We start from the raw sequence: 17,957 nt of genomic DNA, 5'->3' as shown, positions 1-17,957 counted from the left end.
ACCACTAGCTCAACCCATCAACTCTAGATGTGCTCTCCTTACTGGCTGTCATGATAGGTGAGGACTTAGTGAATTCATACCACCCCATTTCCCCTGTCCTTCCTGACTCACCTTTTCATGGCTGTAACATTGATTATGTTCTATTAGTTACTTTTGCAAATTTAGCTGCTATTTTTAAATGATTCATTTTTCCTCTGTCAGTTTTCACCAGTGTGTGTCCTATGGCTGTGCCTCCATCTCTGCTGCCATTTCTACCACCTGGTAACCCCACCCATGCAATCGAGGGTTACTGTTCAGGGACTCCGTTTTTACATTTACATTGTCAAGGTTGAAAATTTTTACATTCTGTTCAGAAAGCATAACTATCCCCCACACTCGACTTCTATGTTGATGATACAAGTTTAAAATTAATAAAGAGTAAATTGTTATGACGTATTATTACATTTTCTCCTATACTTACAAATGTCACAACCCTGGACCCCTCAAAAGACAATGTTCCTAGCAAATTGTCAAATGGATTTTCTTTTCTTAAACTAACACAGTTGCTCAAATTCATATCACATTTTAGTTCATTTCTAATTTAGATCATAAGCTTCCTGCCCTTTGGAATTTTTTATTGTTGTTCCTGCCCTGCAGACCCCCCATCCCAAGTAAGAGAAGTATCAAAGCCTTTGTATGTAGCACTTTGGTTTCTTTTTTATTTTAAAATAGCTGAGGATCTATTCTAGAATTCTTCTAAAGGGCATCTTTTTGGAGCCCTCTGACCTTCTGCTTTAATTTGGAGAGCTTTCTTTTGAAACCTGCCGCCAGCACTCATCCTGGGATTTCTTTTCACTAGATTAACACAGTACCATCATTTCTTGTTTTCTACACACAGTTGTCTCCTCACAGTTGATTTCTTGGCCAACATCTTTGATTATTTCCTTCAGAAGGGGTAGATAGTAGATAAACTCTGAGTTGTGGCAGGTATAAAAATGGCTTTAATTTGTCCTCACTCTTGATTGCTTGCTTGGCTAAGTCTCTAGGCTCAAAATTGTTTTCCCTCAGAACTTTGAAAGTGTGCTCCACTAATTCATTAAAAACTTCAAAAACTGTGAAATGGAATGAATACATATACAGAAAGCTGCATAAATGCAAATGTGTATCTTGATGACATGTTATAAAGCAAATACCCATATAACCATGATCCAGGCCATAAAATAAACTTTGCTGAAACCCTACATGTTTTCACCAAAACTCTCCACCTCTCAGCTCATATGCATCTTTGCTATCACAAGGCTTCTCTTCCCTCATAAAGACAGCCCAATCCTGACTTCCATGGAAATAACTTTCTTGCTCTTAAAAAGTAATGTCACAGAAGTATGCATCCCTAAACATGTAGTCTGGTCTTGCTTATTTTGGGCTTCACATAAATAGAATAACACAATATGTATTTATAACTGACCTCATTTGCTCAACATTGTATTTTGGAATTCATGCAGTTTGTTGCATGTAGCTCCAGTTCATTCTTTTTCGGAGCATTGAAGCATTCCATTGCATGAATCCAACTCAGTGTATTTATCTCCTAGTGATGTATATTTAGGTTGTTTCCAGTTTGGGGCTCTTGTAAATAATGCTGCTATAAACATCCTTATACAGGTCTTCTAGGGCTGATAATGCAGAATTTGGGGCTGCCTGTTCTACCAGTTACTGATATAATGTTAAAATCGCCCACCAGCATTGTGAGTTTCTCTGACAGTGTTTGCTTTATAAGCATGGAAGCAGTTATTCCATACATACACATTTCGAATTGTTAATCCTTCTGTGTGACTTAACCTTTTGTCACAGTGAAGTGGCCCCCTCTCATGTGTTTTTTATCTAGATTCTGTTTTGTCTGCTATTAGTGGAGCTACATCAGCTGTCTTTCACTTTTTACTGTGACAAAATACACAAATATAAAATTTTTATTATAGCTGTTTAAAAATGTACAATTCAGTGGCATGAAGCACCCCTACAATCACCACTTTCTCATTCCAGAACTTCTCCATCATTCCAAACAGAAGCTCTATGCCAACTAAAGAGCTGCCCCTCCTTGGCCCCTGGTGAACACTGTTAAACATTCTGTCTTTATGAATCGGAGTATTTTCAGGGCCTCACATAACTGGAATCTGGCAATATTTGTCCTTTTGTCTGTGGCTTATTTTACTTGTTTTTGGAGCTTTAAATACTTTTTAAAAAATATATCTTTGCCATATCATCTTCATACAAATGCACTAAGCAGAGATTTGTAAAAACACTTGCAGTGTGCCGACCCAGTGGAGTAGGCAAATAATAAACATCTGCCCATAAAGCATTCACCCAGTAGTTAGGAGGAGAGCAGGGGACATGAAACAAGCATCGGGCTTGGGGGGCAGCATGACTGACTGGGCAACGTGTAGCATGTGGCCTTCTGCCTGGCCTCAGCTGATACAATCAACTTGTGTATGATATTTACATGTCATTAAGGGTGGACCAGTGACTGAGTTGGGTGGGAGTAGCTGGGAGGTGCCCCGTGGGCGGCCGGGTGCTGTGACTTGCCCCCCAGCCTCAGGGTGGCAGCATATGGGTGCTGAAGGCAGGTCCCTGCAGGACTGAAGCTGGGAAAGAAGCACCAGGGGCCATATCCCCACTGGACACAGGGCCCTTTGCAGAGTGGCTGTGAGCAGGGCGCTGGAAGCACGTCCTAATCTTATCATCCCAGCAGCCCAGGTGTTCCCCTGTGCCCCCTACAGCCACTGCATTTTGTTCGCTGCCCTACTCACTGTCCCCAGAGTCCTCACCACTACTGCCTACCGGGCTCTGGCCCGTGAGCCTTCAGTGTCATCTCTGGACGTCCTTCTTTTGCTCCGCTCCCCACCTCCCTCCCATGACAGTTTCCCAGCTCCACTGAGAATCCCTTGGCTTTCCTGCTGAACATTATTCTGCTCTATTTCTAAGCTCTTAGGATGATGAACTTACTGTCACAAATACTAATTTGGAGCTATATGCAGCAGCTTCGTGATACTGGTCTCATTACTGATAAGTACTGTTTATTCATTCATTCCATAAGCATTGTGCAGCTAAGTGCCCAGGAGCTTGGAATCACAGAATAACAAGATAAAGTACCAGACCTTGAGGTGCCTGCAGGCTTGTGCTAGATAACAAGTAAACAGTTATAAAACAGTGTGATAAGGACTGTGCAGAGACATGAAAACAGAGCAGGAAGTAGTGAAAATGGGGGCTGGGCTGGTAGATGGGTCAATAAGGCTTATACAGGGGACATGATGATAGACATGAATCACATAGATTTTCAGAGTTTGTCAGATGCAAGAGGGTGAAAAGGCTGCATCAGGTTTCAGAAATAACACAGAAAACATTAGTTCACCAAGCTGTCTGGAATTCAGTGAGGTCAGGGCAAACCACATGGGGGTAGCTCCAGGCTTGCCTCGGCTTCCCAACTGGGCGTGTTATAGATGTTTAGTTTTATTAGTGGCAATAAACTTGGCTGGTGTCTTTGGCCTGTCTGTGGCTAGGTTTTATTTGGGGAAGGACTATATTAAAATTTTGAATTAGTTAAGTAGGAGCTTCATACAGTAAAATACAGATTTCTCGTTTATATGAAAAAACCAAAAGGCTTTTGACATTGAGCCCACCTCCTCTATGGCAACAGTCAGCAGGGGCCACTTTGAAAGGAGCCCGGCTGTCCCAGTTTACCTCAGACCTCACTTCTGCCTGATTACATCTGGCCAGATATGTTCAGCTGTGATACTTGCCCACTCCCTGAAGGCAGGTGAATTTGACATCCTCTTTGACATTGTGCCCCAGCTACAGATGTGGGTCAGGATTCTTAAGAAGCCTGGTGCAGATCCCCTTCCTGGGGGCTGTGAGGAGAGGAGGGAGGGATTAGGAGCCCATCCAGACCCTGAGATTGGTTGTGAGGGCCACCTAGAGGTCTCCTTCTGCAGAAAGATGGGTCAGAGCGAAGTGAGAGATAGGAAGCAGCCAGCCTCACATCTGTGGCCAGGGCCTACAGCACAAGGTGCACACATGTGCAGACTCCCCAGCCCACAGTTGGGTTCTTTCCACAGCTTCCCATGTTTCTGGTAAATAGCCACCCTTTGGCTACCCTTGGGCCTAGAGTGGGCCACACTGGAAGCCTGGTCCACTCTCAGGACAGACTCAAGAGCCAGGCCTGGCCAGACCCTGACAGCAGGCTGAGAGCCTTTTGGGCAGGGAATCAAGGCTCAGAAGGCATGGGCTCTGGATGGGCACATCCCTTTGGGCCAGCAGACACCTCACTCCCTGGAGAGGGCCATGGTCAGAGGAGAGCCAGAGCCTGGAGCCTTCTAAAGTCCATGGCTGGGGCTCAAGTGTTAAGGACAGAGATGCACTCTGGTTATCTTAGGCAATGAGCTATATATTCATTTGCTAAGTCTGCTGTAACAAAGTACCACAAACTGAGTTGTGTAAGGCAACAGAAACTTATTCTCTCATAGTTCTGGGGGCTAGATGTCCAACAAAATCAATGTGTCTGCAGGGTGGGCTCCTGCCGGCACTGAGGAAGAGGCTGCCCAGGCCTCTCTCCTAGCTTCTGGTGACAGCTGGCAATCCATGGCCCGCCTCAGCTCGAAATGCATGATTCCAATCTCCATCCCTCCTCACAGGGCACTTTCCCTGTGTCTGTGTCTTCCTATGTGATAAAAGTTTTATTATTGTAGTTGACATAATATTATAATAATTTTAGTTGTACAATGTAGTGATTTGCTCACTATAATTATAGTTACTGTCACAATACAAAGTTATTATAATACTATTGACTGTTATCCCCCATGCTGTAATTACATCCCTGTGACTAATTTATTTTATAATTGGAATTTTGTACCTCCTGATTCCCTTCACCCATTTCATCAGTCACCCACACCTTCCCCTATGGCAACCACCAGTGTTTTCTCTGTATTTAACCGTCTGTTTGGGGGTTTTTGTTTGTTTATATATTTGTTCATTTGTTCTGTTGTTTAGATTCCACATGTAAGTGAGGCAACATGGTATTTGTCTTTCTCTGTCTGACTTCACTTGACATAATGTCCTCTAGGTCCATCCATGTTGTTGTAAATGATATCACTTCATTCTCTTTTATGGCTGAGTAACATTCCATTGTATGTATGGACCACATCGCCTTTATCCACTCCTCTATTGGGCCATCATCTTAAAAGGACACCATCATTTGGAGTAGGGACCCACCCACTCCAAAATGACCTCATCCCGACCAAATACATCTGCAGCAGCCCTATTTCCAAGGAAAGCCACATTATGAGGTCCTGGGGGGTGGGCATTCTGACATATTTTTTTGGGAGCTACACTTCAACCCATAACAAGGTCTATCATCAGGTCCCAGGAAGTAACAAGGGAAGTAAGGCTCTCAGGTTCACAGAAACCACTTTCAGTCAGGCCTCCTGCAGTGGGGACGGGGCGGATGCCTCCTCAGGAGAGCATAGTCCTCAGTGACTCTTGCTTAAGAGAATCACTGATTGTCCGATACTATGGTGCCGGTCTCTTACTGCTGCCCCTGCCCCCACCCCTTCACTCCTGCTGGCTTCTTTCTGTGCCTCCCTTTCCCTGCAGATGCCTTCAGCTGGCTGTGGCTGCTCCCTCAGCATTTTGCACCTTTTGCTTCTGCTACCATTTGCCCTGGCTTCTCACTCCAACCTCCAGTTCAAATATCTGAGAAATGACCTGGTCCAGAAAGTCACTGGTGCCTGCTGGAATGGCTCTCTGTCCGTGTCAGAGGGAACTGACTAGTCACTTTGGCTACCCTTGGGACAGGTGCCTGCCCACCCTGGGCCAAATAGATGTGTCCAGGATTGGGGCTTATGGCATAAAGCAGGGCCTTAGGTGGTTTATTAGCAAGTTGGACAGGAACAAGGACAGACAATAGCCCACTTTCTTCAAAGGCAAAGCTTCCCAATCTTGGCATGATTGATACTCTGGGCTAGGTAATCTTTGCTGTGGGGCTGACCTGTGGACTGTAGGATGCTCAACAGCATCCTTGGCCTCCACCTACGAAATGCCAGCATTTCCCCTCTCCCACTGAGTTATGATAATAAAAAGTGTCTTCAGGCATTGCCAAGTGTCTCCTGGGGGAGAAACCACCTGTGGTTGAGAACCACTGTTCTAAGGGTATGGGAGGCTGCAGGCTCAGCCTGGGCAGTGGGTGTAGCCCGTGGTCAGGGGTGTGAGCATGAAGGCTGCGATTACACACCTGCCTCTGTCAGAGCTGACTCAGAGACTGAGGGGGCAGCTCCTGCTGTGGGCAGGGGGTTGGATGGAGCACTGGAGGGTTTGGGTGTGAATAGTTGAGCTCAATCAAGGTGGGGAAATCAAGGCAGTGTATCGTGTGCCTGTAGCTGCATGGACTTGAATGAACATGTTCATTGTTTGCTCTTTGTGTACACATTTCTGGGAATGTGTAGTTCTCAGCGTGGGTGTAGTTATCTGTGTGAGGGTGTATATATTTGTAGGACCCAAGGGAAGACTGTAAATGGTCTACACTGCCCCTCCTCCTATGTTATCAGGATAGATTAGTGTCATACATGACACATTTAATTGGTATCCTTAGAATGCTACACAGGATAAGAATCAGCTCCACTGAACTTGAAACAGAAAAAAAGAATTTTCTTCAGTGTTTTTTTCCTGTTGTGCAGACCTGTCTGCCTGTAGTCATGTATAATGTGCAATGAATGGGCAATGCCTCTAATAGCCTCCAATGACATCATACTTTAGCACCAGAATCCAGGGTGGACCGAGCTCAGAGTCCAAGAAGCGCAGCCAAGCCCATTCTGAGCTCATCTGTGTTTTTTAGTTTCAGTTCTTGACCAACTAGTTGTAAAACAAACTGCTTAACCTTTCACTTCTTTTGGTTTCTTTTCTGTAAATTGGGTATAAACAATACCCTTCTTAGAGGACTCTATTGAGAACACTATAGTCATCATGCCATACATTTTATCTCCAGAACTTATTTATGTTTTAACTGAAGTCCTGTACCTTTTAACCACATCTCCATATCCTCCCTCTCCAGCCCCTGGTAACCACCATTCTACTCTCTGTTTATATGAGTTTCACCTTTTTCTTCTTTTTCTTTTTCCTTTAGTTCCACATATAAGAAAGATCACAGACTATTTGTCTTTCTCTGTGTGGCTAAGTGAAATACTTAGCATAATGCCCTCCAGACTCATCCATGTTGTTGAAAATGATAAGATTTCCTTCTTTCTCATGGATGAATAATATTCTGCTATCTATGTCTGTATCTACCACATTTTTCTTTATACATTTACCTGTCAAAAGGCACTTAGGTTTTTTCCATATCTTGGCTGTTGTGAACAGCATTGTATAAAACATGTGAGTACAGGTGTCTCTTTGAGATCCTGGTTTCATTTCCTTTGGGTATATAAACAGAACTGGGATTGCCGGACTGTACAGTTCTATTTTTAAGTTTCTGAGGAAGCTCTGCTCTGTTTCCCATCATGGCTGCACCAGTTTACATTCCCACCAATGGTACAGGAGGGTTCCCTCTTCTCCACATCCTCTCCAACACTTGTAATCTCTTGTCTTTTGATAATAGTCATTCTACCAGGTGTGAGGTGGTAGATCATTGTGGTGTTGGTTTGCATGTCTCTCATGACTAGTGATGTTCAGCACCTTTTCATGTACTTGTTGACCATTTGTGTGTCTTTTTTTGAAGTAATGTCTATTCAGGTTCTTTGCCCATATTTGATCAGATTATTTGTTTTTCACAAAGTTGCTTAAAGTCTATTTTGTGGGATATGAATACAGCTACCCCTGCTCTCCTTCAGTTTCTATTTGCATGGAATATCTTTTTTCCATACCTTCACTTTGGGCCTATGTAGGTCCATGATGCTTAAGTGAGTCTCTTGTAGGCAACATATAGTCAGGGCTTGTTTCTTAATCCATTCAGCCACTCTACGTCCTTTGATGGGAGAATTTAAAATAATTTACATTTAAAATGATTATTGTTAAGTAAGGACTTACTAATGTCATCTTATTACACGCTTCCTGCTGTTTTGTATTTCCTTTGTTCCTTTCTTTTTCTCTTGCTGTCTTCTTTTGAGAAGTGATGATTTTCCACAGTAATGTGTTTTAATTCCCTTCTCCTTATCTTTTGTGTACCTGCTATAGGTTTTTGCTTTGTGGTTACCACGTGGCCTACACAAAACATTTTACAGTTATGTGGCAGTTTAAGCTAGTAACAACTTAACTTGGGTTGTATACAAAAACATTTTATGTTTTTGATGTCACAATTTATGTCTATGTTATTAACAAATTATTGTAGCTGTAGTTATTTTTGAATACTGTTCTCTAACCTTTATACTGGAATTACATGATTTTAACACACCATCATATTACTGTATTCTGAATTTGATGATATACTTACCTTTATTTTGTATTTTCTTATGTTTCATGTTACTAATTGGCATCATTTCAGTTTGAAGAACTCTTTTCAGCATTTCTTGTAAGGTAGGTCTGTTGGTGGTAAACTCCCTTGGCTTTTGTTTGTCTGGGAAAGTCTTTATCTCTTCTTTGTTGCTGAAGCACAGCTGTTCCAGGTAAAGTAATCTTAGTTGGCAGGTTTTTTGTCTTTCAGCATTTTTAATATATCATCCCAATTCTTTGCTGGCCTGCAAGGTTTCTGCTGAGAAATCCACTGATAGCCTGATAAAGCTTGTCTTGTATGTGAGGAATGTTTCTTCTCTTGATTTAAAGTTCTCTCTTTATCTTGATTTTTACTGTGATGTGTCTTGGAGATCTCCTTGGGCTGAATCTGTTTGTGGACCTATGATCTATGAGCATATAGGTGTCCAAATATCTCCCTAGATTTGGGAAGCTCTCAGTCATTATTTATTTAAATGAGCTTTCTGCTCCATTCTCCCTCTCTTCCCCTTCTAGGACTCCAGTAATGTGTAAACTATTTTGCCTGATGGTATCCCCTAATTTACATGGCCTTTCTTCACTTTCATTCTTTTTATTTTGTTCTCCTCTGACTGGGTAATTTTAAATGACCTCTCTTTGAGATCACCAATATATTTTATATGTAAAATATTTTGTATTTTATAAAATATTGTATTTTATTATTTATTATTATTTTAATAAGTAGTATTGTATATTATTATTATTATTTTTTATTCTTACTCTTTTTTATCCTTTTTACACTGCTCTCATCAGGCTTTTTCCCACTACAGTATATCCTGGCCTTCAGCCCATGGTGTTACAGAGCAACCCATCTCATTTCTTAGTACAGCTGTATAGTTCTTTGTGGTGTAGGTTTACCATGATTTTTTTCAATTAGTTTTCTGTTGATCTTGTTCCCTCAGTCTGAATCCTGAAGATAACCATCTGATAAAAATCCATAACAAGGAGAACAAACAAAAAACTTACACAGAAAGAGGAGCACGGAGAATGAAGCCTATGTAGAGAAAACAAAAACAGCTATTAATACCTGCAGGAAGGTAAAAAAAGATATATAACATGAAAAAGAGAATGGGGTACTCTAACAGAGGAAAGCCAACAGAATAAGACAGAGGTCTTGGAAAAATCAAAGCCTGGTATCAGAAATAAAAAAACTCATTAAGAAGAATCAGAAAATAAAGTTGAGGAAATCTTTTAGAAATTAGAGACAGAGAAAAAAAGACATATGATAGAAAATTGACAATCAGGGGACTGTATCACAGGGACTAATCCTGGAAATTCAATATTTGAATAAAGAATTTCCAAAAAGAAAGAATAGGGAAACTGGAGAAGGAATAATCAACAAAATTATCCCAAATTATTTTCCAGAACTGAAGAGCTGAGTTTTAAGACTGCAAGAAACCATCTAGTATATAGTGGAATGGATGAATGGGCCTGCATCAAACCATATAATTGTGTAATTTGAAAATACTGAGGAGGAAAAGATTTTCAGGCTTTCAGAAATTAAAAAAAAAAAAAAGAGGCCACATGAGGTAGGTAATTGTATGTTTTCAGAAGTCTGCCAGCAATACTGGAAGCTACTGGTCACTGGAGTAATAGCTTCAAAAATCCTGAAGGAAAATGATCTCCAACCTAGAATTTTATACCCAACCAAACTATATGCAGGGTGCCAGTTTCCAGATAAGCACAATCTAAAAAGAAAAAAAAAAGAGAAAGAAAATGATTACCTGATGCTCCATAAAACTGGAAAAAGAAAACAACACACATCAACAGGGAGTAGCAGCATTATTTAGAGGCAGAAGCAAAGCCATCAAAATGATCAGTTAACAGAGGTAAAGTGGTTGCCCTGGGAATAAGTCAGGAGAGAGTACTGCTCTTTTAACTGAGAATGAACAATTTTGACAAAAATAGAAAAATAGTAGAAAGAGAAGAAATAGTTTTAAAAAGAAAGATGACTATTTTGAGGACTATGATGAAAGATACAGAGGAAGGAGACAAAAGGATTCTGAAATGCTTATGAAAACTGGTCAAAGGATGGTCAAACTTTAGAGGCAACGTTTTAGTCTGCACCCTCACCAATCTCTTGACTTGCTTGCCTAAATATAAGAACCTGGCTGGACCTTCTGGAAGCAGAGACTACTTGCAGTTGGCTCAAAAGAAGAGGCATGCTAGAAAAGGTGACATGGACCATTCCTAAATACAGAACAGGGAAATGTTGGGAAAACATTGGAAAAGGGATGTGTACAGTTTTCTGAAAGTGAAAGGACCAATGATGTCTGGGAAATGTATCTCCAACTATCTGGAGCCTAGTGGTGTTTCCCAAACTTTGCTTCATGTTATAATCTGCTATAAAAATCCTGATGCCCATATCAGCCCCGATACCAGTTAAATCAGGCTATCTCGGAGTAGGAGCCAGACATCAGTGTTTTTTAAAAAGTCCAATGTGCAGCCCCTGAGGTATAATGTTTGTGTGAGGAGGCTAAGACTGGAAGGGTAGGGTAAAACTGTGGAGTCTACAATGCCCAGGAGTCCAGTGCGATGGGGGGTGCCACTGGAAATGACAATGTGATCTTGGGGGAAGATTAGTGGGCAGAAGCAAAGGAGGTAAGACCGCAGACGCAAGGATCACTAATCAGGCTGAAGGCTAGTCCTTGACTCAGAGTAAACAGCACAGAGAAGCCCACGGGCTGTGCATTAGGTGTGCCCCATGTCACCAAGCCCTCCCTGTCTCCTGAAACAGCGCTGTTTTCGCTGGGGCTCTGCAGCTTCCTTCCCTCTGTGGGACGCCTGGTGTGGCAGTCCCGGAGGGGCGCGGGGGGGACACCAGGAGGTGGTGCAGGCTTCAGCCTTGCATCAGGAGGGTGGCACTGCTCCTGGTTGGGCCTCGTCCCTGGCGTGTCATTAAGGAGCCCCCGTAGCAAGAAGTTGCAAATCAGACCGAGGAGAAGGGGCATGCAGCCAGAGAGGTGGAGATGGCAGAGTCACCACGAGGTCGGGGGCCGCGGCCGCCTTGAGCCCGAGTGCCCCGCGTCCGGAGATGAGACGTCCGGAAACAGAATGAGTACCAGTCCCCGGAGTGCCCCGCGGCCCGCGAGGCCGGCAGCGCTCATTGACGGCCGCCCCCGGTTCCTATAGGAGGGGACAGGAGAGGGGAGGGAGGCCAGCAGGCCGGCGGCCCACCATCTCCCGGGTCCCCGACGCGCGCGCCGGCTCGCCCAGGCGGGATGCACCGGTGACCGGACTGGTTGGAGGCTGTGCGCTGGGTTCCTCGTGGAGAAGCGCTGGCTTTCAGAGGCGGCGGAGAGCCAGCCCACTGGAGCGCCGCGCGCCGGGTGGGAGACACGGAGACGCCTCTTTTGAGCACGGTGACAAACACCACCCTCCCGGCGGCGATGCGCACGTGACAGTTTTCGGGCTCCCGCAACTACACGGCAACTTGGCCTGGGTCTGCGGCTGCACACACGGCCCCGCACCTGCCGCCCGGGTGCGACAGCTGAGCCCCGAGAGCTGGGGGTCCCGCGCGGCCGCCCCCGCCCTGCCCAGGGCCGCGGCTTCCTCCCCGGCCTGCGAGGCGACCCCGCGGCGGCGGCCAGGCCATGTGGGACCCGCGGGCAGCGAGGTGCGTAGCGGCGCGGAGACGCGGGGCGGCCTGGCCTTCCGGGCCGGGGTAGGGGGGCGAGGGCACGCGCAGCGGCCGGGCTGCGGCGGTGGCCTGCCCCGAGCCCACCCGCCCCGAACCTGGGCCCGGGTCCACCTCCCGCCGCCTCCGCGCTCGGGCCGCCGGCAGGTTGCGGAGAAGAGCCGCGGCCGCGCCCCCAGCCGCGCGCTCGCGGGGGAGTGGGGCGGGAGCTACGGGGAGCCAGCGAGCGCGGGCCGCCTACCCGCAGGCGGAGGCTCGGGATCCGGGCCGATGGGCCTCGTCCCCAGCCCACGCGAGCGCGGGCGGGCTTCCCGAGAGGGGCCGAACGAGGCGCGGGCGGGCAGCAGCCGCGTCCCGGAGCCCAGGCCTCTGGCCCGGGGGCGCCTCCCGGAGCCCCGCGCCCCGGCCGTTCCCCAGAGTCCCCAGAGCGCCGCGTCGTCCGGAGCCCTGCGCCCCTCGCCGCCCCGTGTCCCTGACCCTGTGATCTCTGACGCCCCGCAGCAGGAGCGCGGCCTTTTCTTGCGCGCGGGCGGCTCTGCCCCAGCCAGGCGTTTCGGGAGGCCACAAACGTTGTCGCTTCCTGCGAAAGATTGTAGGGCAATGTGCAACTTGAAAAATAAAGGCACATTTGGAAAATAGGGGAGAAGAGGGCTCTGAGGCCTCTGGTCCCCGCGCAGTCGCTGGGGGCCCTGCTAGACGTCCTGCGGGAGGAGGCGCGGGGGTCCAGTGTCTGCGCCCCAGCCCTGCGCTCTCGTGCTGGGGCTCACGGCCCCTTTTCCGGGCAAGGCTTTTACCGATGGCCTGGCCTCTTGTTGGGCATTCTGTTCTGTGTCCCGTGGAGAGGACGGCCTTGTAGAGAGTAGCGTTAGTTTCTCTTGTGTTCTGTTCAGTTACATAGGATCGCAGGCTGGGTACTTGGGTTCCAAGTGGGCCTCCCTGGTTCTGGCTTCCTCTACAGGGGATGGAGGTAGGATCGGGCGTGGGGCTTCACCCCTAGGGCGACCCCACTGCTCCAGGGTATGGGGCTTCTCAGTCTTTTTTAAACCAAGACCCAACAGTGGAGACCCCCTACCCTCCACAAACATATTTGCGTATAAACCTGCAAGGAGAGCCTCGCAGTATATTAATTCTCTCTACAGGGTGAGGCACGATGGTATTTTCTATTCTATTCTATTATGTTTCTTTAGAAAGTCATAACCCATTAACGTGATTTTATGACCAGCTAACCGGTTTTAGGTGGCACCTGCAAGCTGCCTTGGGGCTTGCAGAGAGGGTGAGGGGACCATCGGTACTTCACTGGGGCACTAACGTGTGAAGTGGGGAGCTGATGGAGGGGAGATGAGGGAGGCTGGCGTTCACACTTTAGTGGGAATTTAGGTAAAGAGTGATCCGCAGGATGTGTGAACATCACATCAGTGGCATCTGCCAAGGCAGCCCAGGGGATGCTGGCAGTTACTCCAGTTCTGTCCATACGGAGCTGGCCACCCGCCGTGGAGCCCAGTGGCCATGCCTGAGTGCAGGGAGGAAGAAGACAGGCAGGTGCTGCAAGGTTGGCCCCACTCTGGATACATAAATTCAGAAGGGAACTCTCACTTGCCACTCAGAACATCATAGCTGCAGTGCCTGACGTGGGGCCATGGACAACTCTTACATGAAGAAACTGAGAACCGTCATCTGTTCGTCATTAAGCTAATTAGTGGTAGTTCTGGGATTAGACACTGTTGACTTCCTAGTCCATGGCTCTCAGGGACCAAATGGAGACTTCGTCCTTGTGGAATTTGTACACTTCTCTTTGCTGATGATGTTCTTTTTTCCTGGGCTGCCACCAAAGGCCCCTTTCTGTGGCATACACCCAGTTATTGTTACAGCTTTGCTGCTCTGGATGAAGATGCCGTTTGTGTGTGTTCTTGTGTCCCACCTGCATGTGCTAGGCTCAGGAAGTGCTCTCTGGCAGTAAATTATGACAGTGAAAAGGTTCCCTCATTTACATCCCACCTTACAGGATCATTGTCCTTTCTTTTTGTCTGTAGCTGCTGACTTTCACTTTTTACTTTAGATGCATTGAAGGTCTGGTTCCATTTCTCACTCTTAAAGCTTCAGCTGTCACTGGGAAAAATGCTACAAAGACATGTTCTGTACTGTATTACCATTTTTACATTTACACTGACCAGATACCCAACATAAATGCTGTAGAAATCAGCTTATGTGTATGTTTACTCAAAATGTCTACTATGTGGTCAATATAGTGAATGTCTACTATATTCTTCTTGTTATTTTAAAGGCTAACTTATATTTGGGCATTTATCATATACCAAACACATAACCCACTTGTTATCAATTGAGGTTTAAAATAGTGTTCAAAATGGAGGCTGTGTCTTGGACATCTTTGAATCCTTCTCTGTTCATAGGGTAGTTAACAGCATTGTGGTTGTTTCTGGTTTGTACTTTGTGTGGTTGGCTTTTAGGAAACTTGTGTCCTCCTCCAAGGGAATGGCTGACATTCCTTGGCTTTCCAGGAGATGGTCAGGAGTCCAAAACCACCAGTGAAATCATCTAGTTAATTAAGCCCCCAAACCTTTCTTCCTTTCCCATTTTCTCCAGCCTCATCATCTCTCTCTGGTAAGTACTGAAATAGCCAGAAAATCATTTATTCATGCAACAATGCCAAGCCCTTGGTTGCAGAAGTAGTAAGACTTAGTAAGACATTGTTCCTGCCCTCAGAGTTCAGTCTACTGGGGAAAGCAGAAAAACAGAGTGTGTAGCATGGAGCGTTTGAGACTTAGCACTGGGCCTGAAACATAGAGGCTATTTGGGAAATATATGTCAAAGGACCAAGGAGATCATAACTCAGGATGTTAAGTGGCACAGGAAGTACGCACAGCCTCAAAGAGGCATTCAGAGCAGCAGTGTGACTGCAGCCCCCACCCTACCGGGTGGACAGGACAGAGGACATCCAGGTTGGGGGCAGTGAGGTTTGCTGGAGCTTAGACTGTAGGGAGGGAGAAGGGCCCAGAGAATCTGAAAGTTCTGGGGGAACTTGCATGGAAATAATGCTTCAAAGGAGCTGGGGTAGGAGCCCTCAGGGATACTGGAGGCCTTTTTGACCTGGGCACAGCACATGATCTGATCTGAGCATTTGGGGACCATCTCACCAATGGCGGTGAGAAGGCTGAGAGTGGGTGAGGCCAGGGCATGGAGCAATGCCGGTTGATGTTTCGGCAATCCAGGCTGATGAGGAAGATGTCTGGAGCCCAGCTCAGGGACAGCTGTGCTGGGAACATAGCTAAGGGTGAGGCGGGGAACTGCTGACTTGTCTTCAGCCTCTTGTTTCCCAGGTATAGCAGATGGGTGTTCCTGCTCAGGTGAAAAAAATCCAACATTTTGAGTTAAAGTTTTTGTTAAGCAAACTGGGAATGGCATATGGGATTCATTTAAGGCCCGACTGTGGCCACCTGCAAAGAATGTTGTGGAAAAGACTGGAAGCCTTATCAGGCCCTGCAGGAAGGGATACAGTGACCAGGGGTGTCCAGGGTGGGGAGGGGGCAGGACACCCCTATGTAGACTCTGGTTTAATGTGAAGTTGTGGAGAGGGTGGGCAAGACATTCTCCTTTCCTTCCTTTCTAATGAATGAAAGAAAAAAACAACTAAACTACTTAGGCAAAAGGAGTCTTTGGTAACTAGGGAGAAAGTAGAGGGTAGCTGGGCCTCTGAAGCAGTGGAATGTTGAACTGTGGGCCCCAGGAGCCCCTTTTATGCCTGTCTTGCCAATGGGTTTCAGCCCCTGGCAAGTTCACTATGGATTCAATGTGACCAAAGAAATGACAGTAAAATGTTCTTGGGGTGAAAGGGTTACATCCAACTTTATTTCCACGGTGGTAGGTTAGTCACTAAAGTCCCATTCACTCAGAGCGAGTCTGCATGCAGCAAGCCGGTCTCTGCCTCTGGGCTTCTCTGCCTACACAGCTGTTCTCTGGGCCTGTTCTTGGTGCTGCCACCACTCCAGCCTCTACTCTGCTCTCCTGCAGCCTTGCGGCCGTGGCAGTGTGTCACCCTGTCATCCAGAGCACTGAGTGGAGCTTTTATTTATAGAGTCAGTAGCAACGTATTGCCCACATGTGTGTAGTGAGCAAGCCAACTAGGGCCAGGTGAGAATCCTGGCCACAGGAACTTTCATTTCATCCACACTATCTCTCCCCTCTCTGGTTTTAAGTATTGTATTCTCTCAGCCCAGAGTAGCTTCTTCTCAGGGTGGGGGTAAGTCACCCCCTTTTGCAGCCACAAGCCCAGCTGTCATTTCCAGAGGAAGTCTTCCCAAAGTTCCATTACAAACACTCCCAGGAGGGGTCCTGATGTGACTTTGGCCTGTGGGTCTGGCATGTGGAGCTCGTGTGAGGCCCTGGGGCCCCCACTGTGCACCTGGGCTCTCCTATGAGAAGGCTTCAGTGGTGAGCTGAGCAGCCATCCCAGAGGATGCTGGCCATGATGACTGTCCTCCAGCTGAAGCGTTTATTAGCACCTGTGAGCAGGTGCTGGTCCCTTCTTTTCAAAGGAATAATCATTGCAGAGAAAGATTTGGGGCCATTTTCAGATGTTACAGCACTGACCCCTCCCAATCCTCATTCTTAGCCTTGAGGCTTACAGTCTTTTCTCAGCTGTAGCTATTTAACTGTTAATTTCAGAGAAGCCTGGTGAAAACAAGCAGATACTAGAGTTCTGTTTTTTACCAAATATTTTCTCTTTGCTGAGTAAACACAGGTTCTTTAAGTGTTGCAGGATTACCCTGAAATAACATGTAGAAGTTGCCATGGCCCATCCCATTAACCTGAACCATCGTGGACCAGGGCAAACCTGGGTGCTGGCCCTGGCTTCGCTGCCCATCCACAGGTGGTGTGGACCAGGGCACTGGGGTAGTGGCCAGGAGGGAAGCCTGGGGTTCAGCCCTGGTGCTCACTACTGTATGACCGTGGGCCCCTGAACCTTTGAGCCTTGTGTTTCTTACTGCAGAGATTTTGGTCCAATCATCTCACTTTACTAAACCTTTCCTATGTGTGTGATTCAGAGTGCTGTTGGATTCATTCTATCGGGCTGCTATAGCAAAATGACCACAGTCTGAAATGTATTCCCTCACATTCAGGAATGTTCTCCCCATTCTCAGATCTCTTCGAAGATCACCACTCCTCTTAGTTTCCTAGGTGTCCTTCCAGAAATCCTCTCAATAGATCAAGCGTCCACACATACACAAACATATCCTTAGCTCTCCCAAATTGCTTACAGACGGCTGTTCAACTTGCTTTATCAGCCTTAATTACATATTTGGACATTTCTTCCTCTTACTTTGGATCTGCCTCAGTTCTTCAAACCTGTGTAGTGTTGTGGGCGAAGCTCTATTGTTATTTATACAAACCTGTCTACTTGTTGGAGAGCAGTTAACATAGAAATCGAGCAAAATATGTCTATAGAATGATTCCCAGCAGCTAAATAGCTGTGGGAAAAATCCGTGTCCGTAACATTTCTGTAGAAAGATGTGCCGCTTTCTCTTGCTTGTCAGTAGTGTGTCTGAGCAACTCTCCACCCAGAACCAGGCTGACTTTAGGGTGTTAATGAAATATTTTGGGGGCTTTTAATATACAAACATCTTTAATTTTTTAAATAAATTCATGTCTGTCACTGTATGTTTTGTGCTTTTGGTATCATTAGAATGGCCTTCTCAAATGTGAAGATTACATACAGTTTTCTTTGTTGCATCAAAACTTTTTGAATTTATGTAATTTAAGAATCAAAATTATAAAAAGGTAATGAAAAGGAGGGAGGAGGTGCCCCTCCTCTGCCCCCTATCCA

General features: G+C 46.2%; 1 protein-coding gene across 1 annotated transcript in view; it reads left to right on the top strand.

Annotated features, from left to right (window-relative positions):
• The first annotated feature begins 11,305 nt into the window (after positions 1–11,305).
• The window catches only part of TRANK1 (tetratricopeptide repeat and ankyrin repeat containing 1), an 85,771-nt gene continuing 79,119 nt past the window's right edge, over positions 11,306–17,957 (top strand). Inside the window, exon 1 of the mRNA XM_073223776.1 lies at positions 11,306–12,097. Within this exon, the coding sequence (XP_073079877.1) occupies positions 12,075–12,097 (23 nt within the window). The 5' untranslated portion in view covers positions 11,306–12,074. The remainder of the gene's footprint in view (positions 12,098–17,957) is intronic.

This window comes from Manis javanica, chromosome 15 (genome assembly GCF_040802235.1).
Source record: "Manis javanica isolate MJ-LG chromosome 15, MJ_LKY, whole genome shotgun sequence".
NCBI classification, from domain to species: Eukaryota; Metazoa; Chordata; class Mammalia; order Pholidota; family Manidae; genus Manis; species Manis javanica.
Note: the sequence above shows the minus strand (reverse complement) of the source record. Positions and strands in the feature narration are given on the sequence as shown.